Source organism: Temnothorax longispinosus, chromosome 1, assembly GCF_030848805.1.
Source record: "Temnothorax longispinosus isolate EJ_2023e chromosome 1, Tlon_JGU_v1, whole genome shotgun sequence".
Classification (NCBI taxonomy): domain Eukaryota; kingdom Metazoa; phylum Arthropoda; class Insecta; order Hymenoptera; family Formicidae; genus Temnothorax; species Temnothorax longispinosus.
Window position 1 is genome coordinate 13,424,879 of NC_092358.1, and position 21,578 is coordinate 13,446,456.

At 38.2% G+C, this 21,578-nt stretch overlaps 1 protein-coding gene across 2 annotated transcripts in view; it reads left to right on the forward strand.

The window, feature by feature from the left end:
* The window catches only part of LOC139809977 (odorant receptor 13a-like), a 602,938-nt gene that overhangs the window by 160,337 nt on the left and 421,023 nt on the right, over positions 1–21,578 (forward strand). Inside the window, exon 3 of one of the 2 annotated variants that reach the window (XM_071773309.1) lies at positions 9,503–9,620. The exons of the other annotated variant lie outside the window; for it this stretch is intronic. Within the exon in view, the coding sequence (XP_071629410.1) occupies positions 9,503–9,620 (118 nt within the window). The remainder of the gene's footprint in view (positions 1–9,502; positions 9,621–21,578) is intronic. 2 annotated transcript variants of the gene reach the window in all.

The following is a 21,578-nucleotide window of genomic DNA, read 5'->3' on the forward strand; positions in this document are numbered from 1 at the left end:
TCGTCCCTCTTTTTGAGATAATTGACCTCAAAGTTCACTCGACATGGTCGAACGTCGTCCATGAATAGCTCAATGGACGACGTTCAATCATGTCGAGTGAATATGGATGTCTATTTTCTCATAAAAGAAAGACGAAGGGGGATATATAATTTGTTTAATTATTGCTATTTTATAACAATTAATTTTATCCATATTTTATAACAATTAATTACATTAATTAATATAATAGCAATATGATAAATATTATTGGATAAATGTATTTGGAGTACTGCGCATTCTGTAAATCCATGGGCCAATAAGATTGCTCTACGTTAAATTATTTGTTCTTCTCGAGGGGGGAGGGGAGGGGATGGAGAGGAAATAAAAACAGCGGAGATAAGAACTTTTCGTCAGTCTTTCTCGATCAGTAGTTGATTAAAGACTTTTTGATTTTGAAAGTTTTGATCGTTTTTGTCGAAATTTTTGTCGTTGTTTTATACAATTCACTTTGCGTCTTTTTCAGGATACAGTAAAAAATATATAGAATATATAAAATATATAGAAGATTATACTTTAACACGCTCGCAAAATGGAAAATTTCCGAACAAATCGTCAACTTTTTAATTGTATGGTGCAAATAATCTTGATTTATTAAATTATGAGGCTTTAATAAGCCACATAATATCATGTATTGATACTGAATTACCCAAAATCGCGTTGGAAGCATTGAAACAAAAAATCATAAATTTCACGAAGAATTTAAAGTCAAAATGGATAGCTAGCCATTACGATTACAACAGATTTATTGCAAAGCATGAAAGTTGGTTAAATTGTGAATTTTCTTTTCCGAACGAAGTACTGAATTTAATTTCTACTTCTTCACGTACGCGTATGCTTCTTAATAGGTCAAAGAGTTTCGTAGAATGTTCCGAACGACATAAAGAAAGAAAACTGAGGAAGTACGGAATAATCCGGAAATGACTGATTTTATTATTCGGAAAAAGTTAAAATCCGATGACGCGCTATTTATATATATAGTTTTATCCAGAGACATCCCGAACATGTCAAAAAGATTAGACAATTCTGTGAAAAAATTGAAAATGGAACAGATTTGATTGATAGGGATTGCATTAAGTACGACTTCAAAAAATGGAGGTTCTATATTCGGCATGTATGTATGTATGTATGTCTACGATTTTCTTTAAAACTACTGGACGGATTTAAATGCGGTTTTCACTGTCCTATAGAGTAATTCTCCAGGAAGGTTTTAGTACATAAAATATCGCGCTAGAACATCAGGGTACGGAGCAGTAAGGAAATATGCGATAATAATTATTCATATTAATTTAATAAAGCACTAAAAAAGTATAAAATAAAAAATTTTTTTTTAAAATAAAACCAATTTTTCAAAAAAAAAACTAAAAAGTATTTAAAAAATTAAAAAATCATTTATGCGCTTTATGAAAAATTGTTAATTAAATAATTTTGATTTCATACACTAAATGTATAATAATCGTACATTATTTATGTCAAGTTTCAAGTCATTTCATTGAAAAATGTAGAAGTTATAAGCAAATGACCGAAAAATGAGGCGTTCGCCCCACTGTGCGTCGCGTCGACGTCGCCGAGAATCTCCTGCAGCCATCTTTTCTTCTCGAGACCTTTCACGTAGATTCGCGCGCTGGGCGTCTCTTCTCTCTCCCATAACTCTTCCAGGTTGTCGCACACCGCGCGTCGAATGATCGTCTTCGCCTGGCGATAGTCCGTGTCGCCGTCCTCCCAACGAAGGCCGTGATGGTTCGCTATCAACCAACTGGCCCTTGCTTTCTCGGAGCTCGTCAGCAGATTCCAATTCATCGGCGCGCGAAACACGTGATGCGCGAGCACGCGCGTCTCGTTTCGCAGCACGGCCACCTCCTTCGCGACGAATCTGTCGCCCACCGTGAATCCCTGTAGGTCGACGAAGATCGTCGTCGTCGTTGCCGCTGTTGCCATTGCGTCGGCGCGCGTTGGAAAAAATTAGAGAGTAGACGTTCGTTTAAGTTGCTCGTTTCTAACAGAGTCTGAGGAACGATGGAAGGAACCCGCGAATTTATATATTCCTCGTTTCCGGGATAAAGCAACCCCACAACCACATTTTTCCGTTTCCGTTTCCCGGATGAGGTATCCTCGCAATCGCATTTTCCGTTTCCCGGATGAGGTATCCTCACAACCTCAATTTCCGTTTCCCGGATGAGGTATCCCCACAACCTCAATTTCCGTTTCCCGGATGAGGTATCCCCACAACCTCAATTTCCGTTTCCCGGATGAGGTATCCCCACAACCTCAATTTCCGTTAGATAATTTTGCGCACCACGTTGGTCAGCGGACTGTACTCGATGACGCGATCGTGAACAATGAGACAAAAGGCTGAGGTTTTCGGCGGAACGTTTTCCTTGTTTTCGAACTCGATGCGCACGTCCACGGTGGCGCTCTTCACCGATTCGTTTTGACGGGAACAATCGATCACCGCGAGCGAAGCTACCCGCGCGAATTCGCGCGGGGAGAAGAGCGCGTCGTCGCGACCATCTCCGTAGTACGCTCCTCGAAATTTCGCGTACATCTCGTACAGCACGGCGAACTTGTCGCTATCAAAATCCACGTTCACGTCGTCGTAGGGATAGAATTCCGAGTTGAGATACAATTTCACGTTGGCGAGCGCGCAATGATCGAACCTCAAGGCGTCGCCCGCGAATTCGTTTCGCCGTCCGGTCTGCAGCGCGAATATGACGTATCGCGGCTTCTCCAATTGCGGCGCGGCTTTCACGGCCCACGAATGCTTGATCGTGCTCTGCAGCAGGGGAAATTCGTACAGATCCCAAGAGCGAAAGCCCGCGATCAGAAATCGTCCGCTCTCCAACGTTCGCAACAGCGATAATTTAGTCACGTCGTTTAGCGCTACGTGAGGCATACGCCATTGCACTTTCAACAACGTAATTTTAGGATCCTTGGCCAGATCTCTCGGCACGGTCTTCTTCGGATCTACGACGCAGTTGTGGTCGCTACGAGAGCGTATCAGGATAAGCTCGTGTCGCGCGTTTATCACCACGCGTCTATAGTCCTCGCAGAAACCCAAAAGAATATTCAAAGGTACGCAAAAGTTGAATTGATGGGACGCGTTGTTCAGATTCGATTCGCTCGTCGGATAACTCCATCCGGCGTTCTGCAGTCTTCTGGCTCGTTCGATGGTCAGCGACACGTATAGACGGAGAGCTGGCTACATAAAAATGCAAGGTATAAGGTACATAAAATATTTATAGCTAGAGAGGTTCCATTAGCACTCCCGAACACTGAGTGACCAGTCTGCCTGCGCGCTTAAGAAGATTAAGGCGGGGGTGGACGGTCAAAAATGACAAATTTTACAAGGAAAAAAATGATAAAGCTCAGGGATAAAAATTATAGGAATGTTAAGTATTTGTTGCTACGAAACGCGGAAAATTATTGGCAGACGATTTCGTGGAAGAGAAAGGGCCGGCAGACTGCAACAAAGCGGCGTTAACTTTTGTGAAAAAAAAATGATAAGGTACATGATTAAAAATTATTGGTAATAATTACTAAACTGTTAACGAAGCTATGTGCTAAATGGCAGACGAAAAAACTGAAGACAACATCGAGGCAGATTGTAATAAAGAGCGCGGTTTCGATCGCGCTTAATGAGGTAGTTCCGTACGATGCGTTACTACGATATGTTATTTTGTTTATATATATATCATGTCGACAATAAAATAACAATTTTTATATTATATATATAATATGTGCTAAAAGATATGTTTAACATTAGAATAATTTTTTTATTAACAAAAAAATACTATTAAAAATTGTAGACTTATTCTATTTCGCTGTTTGCATCGGATTCATCATACTGCATATCTTCTTCGCTTTCGCAATCGATATCATCCTCAGATTCGATTTCGTTGATATCTGCTGAAAAACGACATTAAAAATTAAAAATGACTATTAACAAATATGAGATTGAAAACGTGTGCAAAGATTTGTACCTTCAGACTGTTCTTGATCAATAATAACGTCTTTAACACTAGATGGTATCTGAGGTCCATCGAACCATCGGAACTGGTATTTGGAGTTGAGTATCACCCATCCGCAGTCTTCTGGTACCAAAAAAGTCGGAATTTTTTTGTGAGCGTGGCTCCATAATCTAGCGATATACATAGATCTTAAGAATTGCGGTCTTAATTCAGCTGCACAAGGAGGTATCGATAAAGCGTCAAAATTTTGTAGTTTTTTTTTTTAAATGGTTTATTGACGTCATTAACTTTATAATTTTTTAAAAATAGCGCAAAGCGAGCATTATCTACGGAATCAAGTGATTTCATCGCATATAGTGAACAGACAAATTTTTCAATATCTCGAAATACATTCATTCTATCACATTCTTTACTAGCCAAGTCAGCAAATGCGCTTTGAAATCGTTCGCTAAATAGTAATAATTTTAAAGGACGCTGTTTACCTTTTCTAAAAAAAGCTGGATTAAAGTCACATCCAGTGAATGCATGAAACCCTGCTAAAGATTTACAAAATAATTCGCCGTGTCTATCGTACAGTGCTGACACGTCAATTATACGCTGTCTGTTTAAAATACCCGTTTGAATCTAAACTTTACTATTGCTTTTTAACTTGTTCATGTTGGCTAGCATTATAATAAGTATGTCCGTGTCGGAACATTTTATTATAATGTGAGCTTCTTCCGGAATATTACACGCGTGAAAAACTATTTTCGTATCAGCTTCTTCATGAGCTTCTATCGTGTAGATATCATTTATCGAAAATAAAACAGTCTCATTATCAACTTTATATTTATAACACTGATGGAAGTTCAGTAAAACTGTTTTATTTCCAAAAAATGGTATCATTTCTGTACTCTGCCAATGTCCAATTAAAAAACGGACAAGAGCTTCCTTGAAATTGCTATTTATAAGCTCTTTGACAAAATCTGCGGGCTTCGTTTGATCAGGTCCAGAAATCACATACATACGCTCATCACAGTTACCGCCTCGGAGAGATCTTTCATAATCTTTAATTGAGGGCGTGAAATATCTATCAAAAATGACGTGTATTTCTCGAGCTTTATTATTTGTTGTTACCATCTGCAGTATTTTTTTAGATATATTTCCAAACGTTTTTGGTATGTCTATCATACAATGTATTAGATAAAAGCCGTCTATCAAACAAACGTCCACGTGTGTCGGAGCTACACTTTTAACATCCTTTTCTAATAGCTTAAGCAGAGAGAAACCTGAGAGAGGCCATCCCGGCATTTTTCGTCAATTTTTCTGTGTCACATTTCCGACGCGCCGCCTGAGAAAGTGCGTATCAACTACGTCGTTCTTTCGCTCGGGTAACCGCACATGGTTTGCGTCCGTGCTAATGGTTCGTGTCCGAACTAGCCAGTTAGAGGGGATATGCTGCGGCCGCGGCGCACAGTGGAGCCGTTTGCGTGAATCGCGGAAAAAATTATGTTACTTGTAAAATATGCAATGAATGATCATAGAACCTTTCAATGTTGACTTATAAAAATTGCAAAAGTGTATATTTATTAAAAATTAATGATAGGAACAAGTATTTGATTGAAATTAAATAAAAATTCAATTTACATTTAATTTACGTATAAGAGCAAGTAATTCTTGTGTCGATCATCGCTTAAGTTTAAATTTTTTTGATGTGGTTTACTTCTTAACTAGTTATTAACGGATCGGAAATGACACGAGCATCATATGCATAACATCTTCATTTGTAAACAGACGGCTACATTTTCTACTATGATTAAGTCGATATCGTTTATAGTCCTTAATTATTTCTTGCCTCTTGAACTTCTTCCGATAATGTCCCAAACAGTAACGCTGCATTTCCGAGGCATTTTCTATAATTTCCTTTACCGTGAAGAAGAATTTTATGAACGGTAATTGGCATAAAGTACCAAGAATATTTTTCAATAAATATTTCCGCTGCCTTGTAGCATAAGAACCGAATTTTTCTGAATTTATTTCTTTACCCACAATTAATCGTTTGTAATATTGTGGAAAATCTTCTGATCAATTTCTCGTCAACTCCAGTTATTTCTGCTGTGATTTTTGGATCAGCAAAAAATCGTCGAGAAGTATTTCCGTCATTAGATGATCCGGAACCTTGTTTAACGATGTCTACCCTCAGTCCAAGTTTATTATAAAAAGCGTCTTGTATTCTTTTTTTTGTTTCTTCTTTTTTAACGCGTGTTTCTGGCGTTGTTGACCACTTATTCTTGAAAGACAAATTGTAGGCAATATGTAATATACATTCCATGAATTTGATTCGTGCGTGCAAGGGTGACATTCCTAATTTGAGTGCTTTTTTCTTTGTTAGACCTTTTATTAATTTCTGTTAATTGTTCATTTGAGATGGTTTGGAACCGCAAATGAACCACGAAGATGATGAAGGCGTGTGGGTTACAGCTTGAGCTACCTTACCGTCTATCATCGTAAATATCATTTGATGATTTATTTTGAATGATGGTTCCGAACTTTTCTATTTCTGTTTCTCGTAATTGAGCAATTTCGTCATCTATACATACGTTGCTTTTCACTTTATTTTTTTTAGCAGTTCTTTGTGTATTCAAATTGTATTGCTCTGCAATATCTCGTTGAAGAAGGTCGATCATTATTCCAAATAATAATATTTTTATCGTAAAATGAAGTAAGACGTATAAGGGACATCATCTGTGACTAATTCTTGATAGGAGATGGAAAAGCTTTTCATGTCTTGAAAGGAGAAAGGAACGCAACGGATAATTGTTGTTTTCGAGTGCATTGTTGCTGCAAAATCTTTTATAACAATTGGCACTAACTAGTTATTGAAAAATATTTATTGAAGAATATTCTTGGTACTTTATGCCAATTACCGTTCATAAATTCTTCTTCACGGTAAGGAAATTATAGAAAATGCCTCGGAAAATGCAGCGTTACCTGTTTGGGACATTATCGGAAGAAGTTCAAGAGGCAAGAAATAATTAAGGACTATAAACGATATCGACTTAATCATAGTAGAAATGTAGCCGTCTGTTTACAAATGAAGATGTTATGCATATGATGCTCGTGTCATCCGATCCGTTAATACTATTTTAAGAAGTAACCACATCAAAAAATTTAACTTAAGCGATGATCGACACAAGAATTACTTTGCTCTTATACGTAAATTAAATGTAAATTGAATTTTATTTAATTTCAATCCAAATACTTGTTCCTATCATTAATTTTTAAAAATATACACTTTTGCAATTTTTATAAGTCAACATTGAAAGGTTCTATGAATCATTCATTGCATATTTTACAAGTAACATAATTTTTTTCCGCGATTCGCGCAAACGGCTCCACTGTGCGCCGCGGCCGCAGCATATCCCCTCTAACTGGCTAGTTCGGCCCCGACCATTGCACGGACGCCAACCATGTCGTTAGTTCCCGAGCGAAACGACGTAGTTGATACCACTGTCCTCAGCGGCGCGTGAAATGTGACACAGAAAAATTGACGAAAAATGCCGGATGGCCTCTCTCAGGTTTCTCTCTGGCTTAAGTACAAACTGATTTATCAGTCTTAAATATCGATCCGTCTAAATGGCACAATGACATCGGAACGGGTGTTAATGGAAAAGTAAGAATTTTTTCTATGTTTGTATTTTCATTCATTGAAATGGCTAACATGCGGCCAAATAAATCCCGCTGTAATCTTATTTCTTGCACTTTGTTGTTAATTTTAATATTTTTCTTTGCGGTTGAATTTGCAGTAAAAAAAAGGCGCCAAGTTCACGCATAGTAGTGTACCTATATGTTGTTACGTCGAAAAAAAAAGAAAGTGGTAGTATTATACCTCGAAAAAATTTAAGTAACAAGTGGTAGACGTAATCTTTATATCTCGAGAAATCTCGAAAAAATCTAAGCAGTAGTATCTTTATTTCCGAAAAATTATAACCCAAGTGATCTATCAAGACACATCACAAAATTATGTTACATTATCAAAAAGAAGAGTCGCGCTTCAAGTGATCTATTACAATTACAAAAAAAAAATGATATCTCTTTAAATTACAGCGCCAATTACAGAGAGAACATATATATTGCCTCAAAAAATAATTGTTGCGCTACTTTGAAAAATCTTTAAATTGTGTTTAAATTTAACAAGGAAATACAAGATATTTAAATACAAAGTTTACATGTGTATTTTTTAGTGGTCACAAAGAATTACAGAGGTAACAGTACAAAATAAAAATATTTTATTAAAGTACATAAATTTTTCTTGTAAAAAAACTTGGCGCTGCTAGACCTCGAAATTTTAAATAAATTAATAAACTAATCCTCTACTTAATTATAAGCCGCATTATCCGCCGTCCGCGTCGTCACGCACACCCATATCACTCACTCGCACATCCACGCTGATATATGAAACAGGAGTAGAATTTTCCGGGAATGGCGGTGATGAGGTTAATTTTTTGATACCAATTTTTTTTAAACCGGTTGCGTAGTTTTTTGTTATATTTTCGAAAATAATAATCGTAGAGTAATAAATAAGTTGTTATTTGATAGCTTATATAGTCTCATTTTCTCTCTAAAGTCTATAAAGTTTCCAAAAGGGGTTACCGATTTTTTCTTGCAACGTTTTCCGCGAACTACTCATTTGTTAATAAACCGAATTTTAAAGAATTATATATGAAACAGGGGTAAAATTTTCCGGGAATGGCGGTGGTGGGGTTAATTTTATTTTTCTTCTGCGCTTTTTTCTTCTAAATGCTTTAACCTAATCAACTCTAAACACGGTTAACGCGCATGCGCAATAACTATCCTTCTAACATGGCGGCCTTTAATTGGAAATACAAATGCAACGCGTATCAGCAATCTATATATATCTATGGACTTTTTCTTAAAAACAACTCGATTCGGCTCGAACTTACTCATCTACTCAGCTTGTAGTAATATTGCAAATAGTAATGTTACATTATTATTAATACATTGCATATTACATGGTTTGGTGTGTTTCTTTTTCACGCCCTATAAAAGCGGATCTTCTAAAGATCGGAAGTAAAGCGCCCCTAATATTGTTGAGTGTACGCGAAAAAGGGGTAGCCAAATTGTCGCACTATCATGCACATAAGGTTGCCACACATTGCTACACTGCATCTTCCTAAAAACAAATATATTAATTTGCTATAATTTTACAAAAATGTTGCAATACTGAATAATATATTATAACATTACAATCTTATTATAAAACATTGTATATTTTACAGTAGAATTTCAAGTGTAATTATTTTAAGTGTGACAATTTAAAGTACATGATTATAAAAATAAACAATGCGCAGGAACAAAATAATATGTTAAAAATAAGAATTTTTTGACATAGTTGACAATTTTATTGCACTGTATGAGAATATAATAATATAATTACATTGTAGTAAAATATGAATATCAGAAGAACTTTACAGAAACTTTAATTTATATGTACATAGATGAAGAGTCTCTTAGAATTAATGTTTACTGAATGGAGGTTGCTAAAATCAAAAGAAGAAATAGAAATTATGGAGGAATATGCCAAGAGAGGCAGGCAGTATACTATATTTTATGCTGGTAAGAGATTAATTTATATATTTACAGATTGCAAAATGTTTTTTCTATCATTCATTCTTTATTCCAATAATCAAATTTATTCATAACTAAATTTGTAATTATTATGTTCCAATAAACCTTTAAGTTTATTCAACGTGCAGTTGGACTTAACACAATATTTTAGGGAGTACGTTCCGAATGACCCTTGCTCTTGATCAACCTAAAGTTTTACACATATGTTGTTTTCGATGTGAAGAATAAAATCTGCGTGGAAGAAGCAGATCCCAACTTCGGGAAAAAAACTTTTATTTATGATAGCACGACTTATCGACTAAAATCGATTCTATATTATATGTTTGTTACTGTAAAAGTGATAAATTCGATAATTATATGTAATTATCGGTTTTTATGCATAATTTTCAAGATACGGTGGTAAATGTGATAAATTATAGCAAATTGATCAATTTTACCGGTATCTGTAACCAAAACTTTTTGGTAAAAGTAATAAATCTTTCATTAATTTTGTTGTGGGTAAGAAAGAGTGAATCTATTGTATTCACGCATACACCTTTCCATACACACAACAATTGGGTAGGGTTAGGTTAGTTTTTTTGGAGGTGGAGCCCCCGTAGGGGGGCGGAACCTAATATAACTGCTTCTACGCATACACTTTCCACGCGAAACGAGTTGCCACATGGGTTTACAACTTTCCACGCGTGTTATATACATATATTATGTATACTATATACATTATATTTTTTATATGTCGTATATATCATATAGAATTAATTTTATTAATCGATAAGTGCTCATAAATTTTTTTTTAATTTCCTGAAGTTGAGTCTACGCGTACTTTATTTCTCACATCGAAAACAATTTATGTGTAAAACTTTGGGCCGATCGGGAGTAGGGGTCATTCGGAACTATATCCATATTTTATTCCAGCGGCTCTAATGGAGTTAAACTTGATATAAAAATGTTATATACTTTTCTATCTATTTCTTTAATATTAAAAGTATTTTTAGTTGTAACATGACTAGGTCGCGTCCGCTACACAGACGGGAGCTCGGCCAAGGGAAAGGTCGGAGATGCTGCCTCGCTCCGAGCGAAGGAAGACAATTGCGCCGCTTCGGCGCCGCTTCGGCAAATGCGTTAATTGTTGCATTTAGACTTCTGTAGCGGGGTTGCGGCCGGGTGATGCGAAGTGTGTGACCATCTCTCTGTGTGTGTGTAATGATCTGAGTAGCGACAAGGGACCCTGTCGCTTCCGCCAGGTAAAATAAATACCGGACGACATGACTATGGTTCCTCCAGCCTGACCAACGATACGCCGCGCCGGTTCGTAGTTGCGGCCTGGACAGCCGGACTACTCCCAGGACCCGTTTGAAGTTATCGCGGGCGGGCGAATGAAGTACGACCAGCGCCACAGGAAAGAGCGGCGCTTGAATCAAAGGATCGCGCATGATGGATCGGGAGGAAGATCGCGGGCTTGGTGCGCAGGCGCGAGGACCCGGCGAGATCCCGGCGAGCCACCGTCTCGCCACTGTCGTGCCAGACCGAGGCCGGACAGCATCTCCAACCTGCCGAGCTACTGACGAGCCAAGCTGCCGACAACGAATATTATAAGGTCACCACTCTGGCGTCCCCACGAATAAAGAGATCCACTCGAGACGACGGCTTCTGTCGCATTGTCGCGAGTTAAGATACCGTAATCGAAGAGATTCTCGTGGTATCATCATAGAGATTGTTACCAATTAACGTATATCAAAAGACTAATGTGGTACCGTTATGGTAGAGATTGTTACCAAATACCGTAAAAGACGTTGTTGAAGGGGCCGGCCGAGAGCGGATCTTAAACTAATAGAGATTTCGTACACCCTTCTCGGAAACTCAGCCGCGGCCGATAGTCATCTTGTATCGTAAAGCCACTGTTTATTGTTGAGTCTACCGTTTCGCGTCTCGCGTATTTCGACATACGAACAGATGACATTTTATCCAATGCTTATGATTGGTTATATAAACCTTCATACGTAAGAAACTATTTTATGAAAAAAAAATGGCATGCACTTTTATTACTTAATTTTGTACAAACTTCCATGCTGCAATCTTATTATCCTTGAATTTCGGAACACCCTGTATAATTAGAAAAATTATTTTATATTTATATTACATTTGCTGTTATTGAATTTTGTTAACATTTATTTAGTATTTATTTTACATTTATTCTATATTTATTTTGTATCTTATTCTTTTATTATATTAATTATAAGTCACTTTCTTTCTAATTTATTATATGCATGTATAATATAGTATATGTCTTTTATATATATATGTATAAAGATGTATGTATCCGTAATTCTGGTTTTTGTTGAACATAATTGTCATTTATTTATAATTTAAATGATATTAATAATTTCAGTGTCCTAAGCCGCTTCGAAGACCTATAAAAAAAAAATCATACTATTATATAAAACCCGACTGTTTGTCTGTCTGTCTGTTTGTCCGTTTGTCCGCGAACTACTCATTCGTTAGTGGACCGAATTTTTACCAAAAGTATATGAAATAGGGGTAGAATTTTCCGGGGAGTGCCATGATGTGTATAATTTTTTGTTACCGATTTTCTGGAAACCGGTTTTTCTAATTTTTTCAATTTTTCGGGAAATAATTGACCGAATCTCAAAAAATTATATATGAAACGGTGGTAGAATTTTCCGGGGAGTGCTATAAAATGTACAATTTTTTGTTACCGATCTTTTTGAAAACCGGTATCAGAAATTTTTCAAATTTTTCGGAAATTAATTGACCGAATCGCAAAGAATTGTATATAAAGTAAGGGTCGAATTTTACGGGGAGCGTATGATGTGTACAATTTTTGTTACCGATCTTAATGAGAACCGGTATCTTTTTGGAAATCGGGAATCGATAGAGAGGAAAAGAGGGAGAGAGAGGGAGAAAGAGAAAGAGAGAGCGAGAGAGAGGGAGAGAGAAAGAGAGAGAGAAAGGGTGAGGAAGAGGGAGGGGTACCGGGAGAGGGAGAGGGAGAGTGGGTGGAGAGAGAGATTGATTGATTGATTGATTGCTTTATTTTATTCCATAGTCTGGACTTTAGGCAAAATCAAAATTACAAAAAGAAGTAACTTAATACTAAATAACTTAATCCTAAAAAAAACTTAATACTAAAAATAATAAAAATAAAAATAAAAAAAGGAATAGAAAGCACTTAAAAACTAAAGAAAAACTAAAACTAATATAACAAAATAATAAACATAATAGTGGAAAATAGGATGACTAAAACTTATATAACGAAATAACAGAATTGAGTAGAAGTAAGCAGACACTCGAAATCCAACCATGCGTAACAGGCAGGGCAAGACTTAGACTAAACGCGCTCGAGGGAGAAAAGATGGCTGTAAAGCTTGCTCTTGAAAACTGCAACAGACGACGCCGATTTCACTTCGCCGGGAAGCGAGTTCCACAAGTAAACGCCAGCGAGATGAAAGGACTTGTGGTACGCTTCAGTTCTGTGGATAGGAACATAGAAAGATTGAGGTTGCGCTAGACGCGAAGATCGCCTTACTGAGGGGTCAGGATCAGAGAAAATCTCAGAGATGTAGCTAGGGGACAAATTATGATACACCCTGAACATATCTATTCCTAGAAAATAGAGGCGTCGGTGTTTGACGGAGAGCCACCCGAGTTGGTGACGATAAGGCGTGATGTGCTCGTCGCGCTTAAGGTTGAAGATAAATCGGATCGCACAGTTTACAAGACGCTGAAGCTTGGTATTGAGCTCCTCAGATCAAATCAATTGTGTAGACCAAAGAACAGTAGATCCAAGAGTGGCCAGATAAGAGTAGGTCACAAGCTTTATGCGAAGATTAAGTGATAAGGAGTTCTTGTGGAAATTTACAATAATTTGTGCAGAGTGAAGTGTACCCTCTGGAAATATGAGAGACGTGGCTTACCCAGGATAGGTCGGAGCGCACAATAACCCCTAGGTTTACGCGTCCTCGGTAACAAATGGGATGGAAGTACCGTTAACTGAAATGAGAGGTAGGTCACTGAGATTCAGCTGCTTAACATGGTTATTGCTTCCAAAAATCAAGACTTTAGACTTCTTGAGATTGAGTGTCAAGCCATTGGTCGCAGCAAACTCCGATGACGCCCACATCATAGCAACGAGCTGCAATCGCAGCATTCAGTTGGCTAAGGATAGAGAGAGAGAATATATATATAGCGAGAGAGAGAGAGAGAGAAAGAGAGATAGAGAAAGAAGAGGGAGAGACATCGAGAGGAGGATAGGAGAGGGGAGGCGGTGGAGAGAGCGAGAGATCCTGGTTTGGAGCTATGCGCTATATATAGCGATCGCTAGATCGCTCTGCTCTCTCCGCTCTCTATCGCTCCTCTCTACTATCCGCTCGCGCTCTCGACTAGATATCGATACTGTGAGATTCCTTCTCATCTCCTCTCTCTCTCTCCTATCTCTCTCTCGTCTCTCTCTCTCTATAAGATTCTATTAGATCTATTTTCTTTGCGCCTTAGGATATGTCCTCCGGGGCGAAGCCTATAGTATCTTATAAATTTGATTTTTTCCCACCGATACTATATATATATATATATATATAGTATATATATATATCTATATCTATAATATATATATATATATATATATATATATATATATATATGTAATATATGTATATTGTCCGCGTACGATTAAACTCAGAAACATTCGGGACGCTCGACAGCACACGGATGTGCCTTCGCTTTGGTGTGCGTTGGCAGCATGTGGAGGGGATGCGTTGCTAGCGCATGCCCAGAGGACATATTCTGTTCGTCGTCAGTGCCGCTAACGGTGTCGGCGCAGCGTCTACATGATACGAAAAACCTGCGCAACGATGCTTATCAAACCGACAGCTATCGGTAGGTAGGAACGAAATACAGGCCCAGCGCATTTCCTCTACATGCTGCCAACGCACACCACAAAGCGAAGGCATATCCGGTGTCGCACATATGTGTCTGGTATATTTATAGTCAAGGTCGGTAAATGGACGCGGCGTCAGCGTTGCATGATCGCCATTTTTGCCTCAGTGAATATGTATGGTTTTACTTAACCTAACCTAACTTTTAAACACCCTAAACTTTTAAACATTAACATTTACCTAAAAATCAAACATTATACTTTTTAGCTGATCAGCTGAGCGATTGTCGTCACCATTTTCGGTCCAAATAGCTTGAAGTGAATGCGATGACCTTATATCTGTCGCTGTCCATTTACCAAACTTGTTCATAGTAAGTTCTTATTTCAAGACTGTATTAAGTAAGGTTTTAAGATGCTAATACGGCTCTGTGATTGGTTAATGACATCTTAAGTTGGTTAATGACATCTTCTCAGACAACACAAAATATTTTTAAAATATTTTTAAAATATTTTTAAACTATTTATAAGTGTTTGAAATCGCGGTAATTGACATCTCGAGCCGCTTTCGGCTGCTTGTCAGCGCATGCACGCTTGCGATAACCGTGACGTACGCACGGTGACGTAGGCCGCCGGTGGCCAATCACCCTCGCGAAATCATCGGTAACTAGCTTGGAGGGAATTTCGCCTCGGAAATGATAAAAGAGCCGCCGCTGCGCCGCGGAATCGATTTCTCTCGCAGATCAGCGCTATAGTACACTGCTGTGTTACACCGCTTATTACCGCCTTTTTGCAATCCGCTCTTGCTTGCTTTCGCGCCGCTTGCCGTGCTAAACTCTGTGCGCGCTCACGGCACTCCGCCTGAAATAAACCTGTGTAAATACGTGTACATATTCATTTAAATAGACTGCGTTATTTTCTTGTTATTCTGAACTTGCTGTTTTTGTTCCTTGTGGTCGTCTTCTACCTCGCGCTATACCGTGCTTCCGCGCGCTCTCGAACAATAAGAAAAATTAAAATATTTTAAAAATATATACGTTAAATATTTTGTAAATATATTAATGTCCAAAAAATAAAAGTATCTATAAGATTATAATAAATATTTAAAAATAAATTGTAAATAATTATCATCAATATTATCAAATATGTTTTTAATTTATGTTATAAATAATTATAGAAATAATAACTGTAAGTAATAGTAAATATTATTAAAAAATATCAAAAAAATATTTGTGCTAAATATAAAAATAATGCTTCTAAAATTTATTTTAAAAATATTATAATTTTTATTCACATAAAAGACAATATTCAAATACAAAATATTTTATTTTTTTTTAGTTTTTCTTAACTATATGTTACAATACATCACAAGTTTTGTTTTTCTTGATTATATATCTTGACTAAAATACTGTTTTATGACTATAATACTATACAAAATGTTTGATTAATGTAATTAAAAAATCGCATATTCCATATAAAAAACTAAGTCGAAAAGTCCTTTACACAGTTTTTGGATACCTTTAATAGGTCAGTAGCTACGTAAGTTTATCCTGCAAAAGGTCGAGTGACAGAAAATATAAAATGTTTTTATTAACATTATAAATTAAGCCTAATGTTGATATGTCATTAATAAACAGTATATTATTTATAAACAATAATTATAATAAAATATGTTCATGCAAACGGAGCCTTTTGTGAAATTGAATATAAGATTATATAACATATATGACATGATTTCACCATGTGTAAAAATCAATTTTTAAGACATTATATTTAAGTTTATTTAAATTGATTGTTTGTACAGATTTTGTGTTCTGACATATGCACTCTACTTATAAGTTGAAAGTGCAAAGAGTAAATATTTGACATATTCGGAATATATTATTACACTTTTTCTCGTTCTAATATTTAGTCCTAGATAAACTGATATTAATAGCTCTTTTTTAAGAATTAAATAATACACAGCAAATCCAAGTGTTATTTTAACTGAAGCTTTTCTTACATAATTTTTGTTGTTTTAAATGACGTCATTTAACCCTCCGTAGTCAATTTGACCCGAGCCTCAACTTTGCTCGTAAATATCTTGCGCGTAACTTGAAAATTGACGGGCATGACGCCCTCTAGCTGCAGTTAAAAAAAAAATTTTTTTTTAAACACAAATTTTTCGCGAATTTTTTTTATATGTTAAAAATTTCTGAGGCCCTTCTTTTTTTATAGCAATCAATTTAGCAATATCGCAAGTGCATTCAAGAATTTTTTCAACACGATTGGTGGATAAATGGTCAAATGGTGAACGGTCAAAGTTCGTCTTGGGTCAAAATGACCCAGAGTGACTTTCTTGTTTGAAAAAATAGGTGTGACTACGGAGGGTTAACACGCAAGAAAACATGTAAAACGAGTTTCAGTCAAATGTGTCATTTTTAAACGTTTATGCGTGTAGAAATAACACTTTAATTTAATTTTTAGAGGTTTTTAGCGACCTTTTTTTTGTGGGGGAAATCTTCAAAAGACTCCCCGCCTCTCGAGCTTGGGGCGGGGTTGTGCCGGATTCTACGGGTGCTTATCGCAATTACGAGGAATACTCCAGGGAGGCTGAAGCCCCTCTGAGCCTGTCCCCAGCGCGACGTCGCCCATAGCCTGCCGGCTAAAATCCCCACAAATCCTTCCTAGGCGCTATATAGGGGGGGACCCGGGAAACGCTATGATCACATCCATGGTCCCCCCACGCCAGCCTTTCCAGGCGCCCTCTTAGGAAGCCCCCTTGTCCTTAGACAGAAAAAATAAGTGGGTGGCTGGGGGGAACTAACCCCAGGCAACCACCCCTCCCATTCCGGGGGTGCTGACCCATCGGGGAGCGCCGAAGCAACCAGTCAGGGTCAGTTGTGACGCGTGGTGAGCCCGCACCACGCGCCACCCCCGAGCGGTAAAAGAGAGGGGGCAAACGCAACCCACCGGCAGCGAGCCGTCGGGGAACGCCGGGGCAACCGGTCGGGCCTTGCCACTCGGGAACTGCGGCCGTCGGGGAGCGCCCCGGCACCAGTTAGGCTCGCCACCAAGAGGAGCGGAGCCTTTCTCCCCACCGCGCCCTCCTGGAAAGGCAGGGGCCAGGGATCTAAGTCTCTAGCCCCGGCCCCCAGAGGGACGGAGGGAGCACCCGTGACAGGGACTCCGTAGGGACCCCGCCCAAGCAACCCTCCGCCCCTCAACCTATTGGCGGACTATTTCCGCCCTCGAGGGGGAGAGGGAGCCCCCGTCCGAGCGCGTTCGCCCGGGTCCAGCGGACCCCGTCTCCCCCAACTCCTTTTTTTTTCGTACACCCCATCCCCCCACCCAATGCCCAGGAGGCATTCCCGCGTCCGCACAGAGCGGACACCTCGGGGGTGCAGCCGGACAGAGGGCGGTCCGATGTCCCGTTTCTCCACAACAGTAACACGGGTTACCGCGGTCCATCGGGAAGGTGCATCCTAAACGGGTGTGCCCCACTTTGAGGCATCTAAAACACCTCAAGGGACGGGGTGGCAGTGGGATCGCGGCCCCTACCATCGCGGGGCAGGGAGGGGCGCCAGTGGCGAAGACCCCTTAGGGAATCCGCCCGAGCCCCCCCCGCCCCGCACCCTCCACCGACCTGCTCGGCACCAAAGGGGTGGCAGAAGGGCAAACTTCTGTCCGCCCCTGTGTCGCCCCCGCCCTTAACCCTTCAAACACGCCACCGTTTCTGGTGGCGCCAGGAACCTCTGTGGAGAAAGAGGAAGACTACCCCCGTCGGAGGGCAGCCCCACCACCCGGTCCCTGTTATTTTCTCTTCCGTTCTCTAAGACTGAGGAGCTATGAACTTCATTCCCCAGCCTAGTCTTCTTCGTCGCTTGAGGACGGAGGGGCGGCTTCCCCCCTCCTTATCCTCTCATTCGCCTCCTTCTGCGCCTGTTGCATGACGGTCGCAGAAAGAGATGAAACTCCACCAATTATCTCTCCCCCTCTCCCCGACCCGGCATGCCGCGGCTACGACAGCCGGGAGGGAAAGGTCCTCTCCGATCACAGCCCGGAGGGCACGACGCTCATTCGCCTACGCTGGACAGTGTTCCAGCGTGTGCTGCGCCGTGTCCGTTTTTTCCAGGCAGTGGTGGCAGCGTGTGGTACGCTCTTTCCCGATACGGTGCAGATAGGCGCCAAAGCACCCATAATCTGCACCGCATGGAAGACAAGATATCTGTCCTTTTTGCCCCCCACCCACTCCTCGAACACTGGATGAACAATCTCGGCGATTCTCCTTCCCCACACTTGTCGTGGGTCTATGATCCACTCTTTCCACGAGTGGAGGAGGGTCTCCCTTGCCCGGAGTTTTAGCAACTCTCTGATCCTCGGCGGGACCTCCCCCATATTCCTCCCCGCCTCACTGACCGCCTTGTACGTGTCCGCGTACATCTTGGTCAGGAGATGCATTGGAGGGATTCCCACCAAGGTAGTCGTCCCCACGTGGGAGACGGTCCTGTAGGATCTGGGGGCCCTTATTGCAATAACTCTGTGCGGCCTCCATCCTCCTACGAAAATGGGTAGTGTTTCCCACCTTCTCCCACCATATCGGTGCTGCATATAGCAGCACCGAATGGACCGTCGGCACATAGAGGCGACGCACGCGCCTTCCAGCCCCGCCGAGGTTCGGTAGCAGCCTAGCTAGGCTATTCGCTACCAGCCTGGCTCTCCGGGCTACGCGGGCGACGTGCTCGCCGAAGCTCCTAGTGGTGTCCATCCACATCTTCAGATATTTCATGTGAGGAGTGGTCGGGATTACAATTCCTCCTATTCGGAGACTTAGCGTTTCGGAAGGTGGCCCCCACTCCCTCCTGTTGTAAGGCTTTGAGCGACCTCTAAATATTAAGTTACAGCACCTGCTCTTCAAGGGTCTTCATTTGAGAGTTCGTAGAACGAATTTAAGGGGTGAGACTTCCCATACAGCACAAAATATTTTTAAAATATTTGTTAAGAAGATTAAAATAATTTACAAAAATATTTTTAGAATGTTTCTATGTCCGCCAGATCATGTCAGAAAAATATTTTTAAAAATATTTTTAAAAAATTGCAAGTAAATATATTCAATAACATTTGTAAAATCTTTTAAAAATATTGCTTTGAAAAATAAAATATGTTTGACCCAATCAGCAATAATTATTTCACGTTTGAAAGATTTTTTTAATACTTGAAAAATATACATCTTTATATCTTGCTTTGTAAAATATTTTATATATTTATAGCATTGCAGTGGTGTTGGATAAGCCTTGCGTTGTATTGCTGGCGAAGATATGTGTCGCGAAAGTCATGATTTTGCTTTGCCAGAGGCCTGCTTATATTAGATGCCAACTGAAATTTATTTGCGAGTTAGTCTTACCATTATGCGCCGCCTAGCAAATATTTTTAAAAATATTTGAAAAAAGATTATAAAACCAATAAGAAATAAAAATATTTTTTAAATATTTTGAAACAAGATTATAATACAATAAATATGTAAATCTGATTTAATATTTCAAAAATATATTTCAAATATTAAAGAAAATTTTGCCTGGGTGACAAAAAAAAGTATTTTTAAAAATATTTTTAAAAGATTCTTAAAATATTCTTTAAAATGTTACCACAAAATGTTTAAACTATTTTGAAATGTTCCTAAAACCATTTTAAAATGTTTCTCGCAATATTTTTATAGAAATATTTAGAAATATTTTTTGAAAACATTTTGTGCTGTATGGGTTAAAATCAAATTTTTGACCCCAAAAAAAATATATATATATATATATGTATATATATATATATATTAGGGTGGCAATATTTTTGGGTCAAAAATTTGATTTTAACCCATACAGCACAAAATGTTTTCAAAAAATATTGCTCTCTATATATATATATATAGGGTGTCCGAAAAATCGCCTACTCCACTTCGGGAGGTGATTCGGGACCCAAAAACAAGCAAAAAAGTTCATACAAACATAATTTATACTTTGAACTTTAAACCTTAATATCGTCTAAATGGTTATATTTATGAAAAAAACATAAGAGACCTTTTTTGTAGATCGTTAAATTTTCTACAAAAATATGTATTTCTTATTTCATAATTTTGATAGTCGATATGATACAACATTTATAAAAAGCAAAAACAAGTTTTATAAAATTTATCAAACTTTCACTTTAAATATCTTTTGAACGGTTGAATTTATGAAAAAATGATAAGAGATCTTTTTTGTAGAGCGGTAAATTTACTACGTAAAGAAAATCTATGTAGCGCAATGCTATATTACTGTTTGTTAGATAGTTATAAAATTTTTTCTATCTTATTAAATGAAAAATAAAAAATCGCGATGAGCGACCTGTTAATATTAATATTAAGGGCTAAAATTTTAACAGGTATCTTATTTTACCTTCTTGCAAGTATATATGCTATTTGTGAAATTAAAAAAAAAAGTTGCTTTAAAATGACACCCTATATATATATATATATATGTGTGTGTGTGTGTATATATATATATATATATATATATATATATATATATATATATATATATATACAGGGTGTCCGAAAAATCGCCTACTCCACTTCGGGAGGTGATTCGGGACCCAAAAACAAGCAAAAAAGTTCATACAAACATAGGTCCGGAAATGAACCGTTTCCGAGTTATAGCCACTTTTATGTTCAAAAATCGTAATTTAGAATCCGCTTGACATCCCTTTTTCTTAATTATTTCTTAAATTAAAAATTTTTATTTTTAAATATCAGCTAATTTATTAAAACTTAAACGATCCATTGATGAATATGGAAAGATTAGATACAACCTAAAAGTAAGGTGTTGTTAAATAATAATTTGAAACTTATTGAAAAGTCGTGATTTACTTACTGATTTTGAATAGGCGTGAAAACAACTGATTTCAAGTAGCCGTGAAAACAACTGATTTTGAATAGCCGTGAAAACAACTAATTTCTTTTAAAAATAATGTAATCGTATTTACAAATATTGAAAAATTAAAAAAAAATAAAAAAATTAAAATTAAAAAAATTAAAAATATTTAAAAATAAAAAT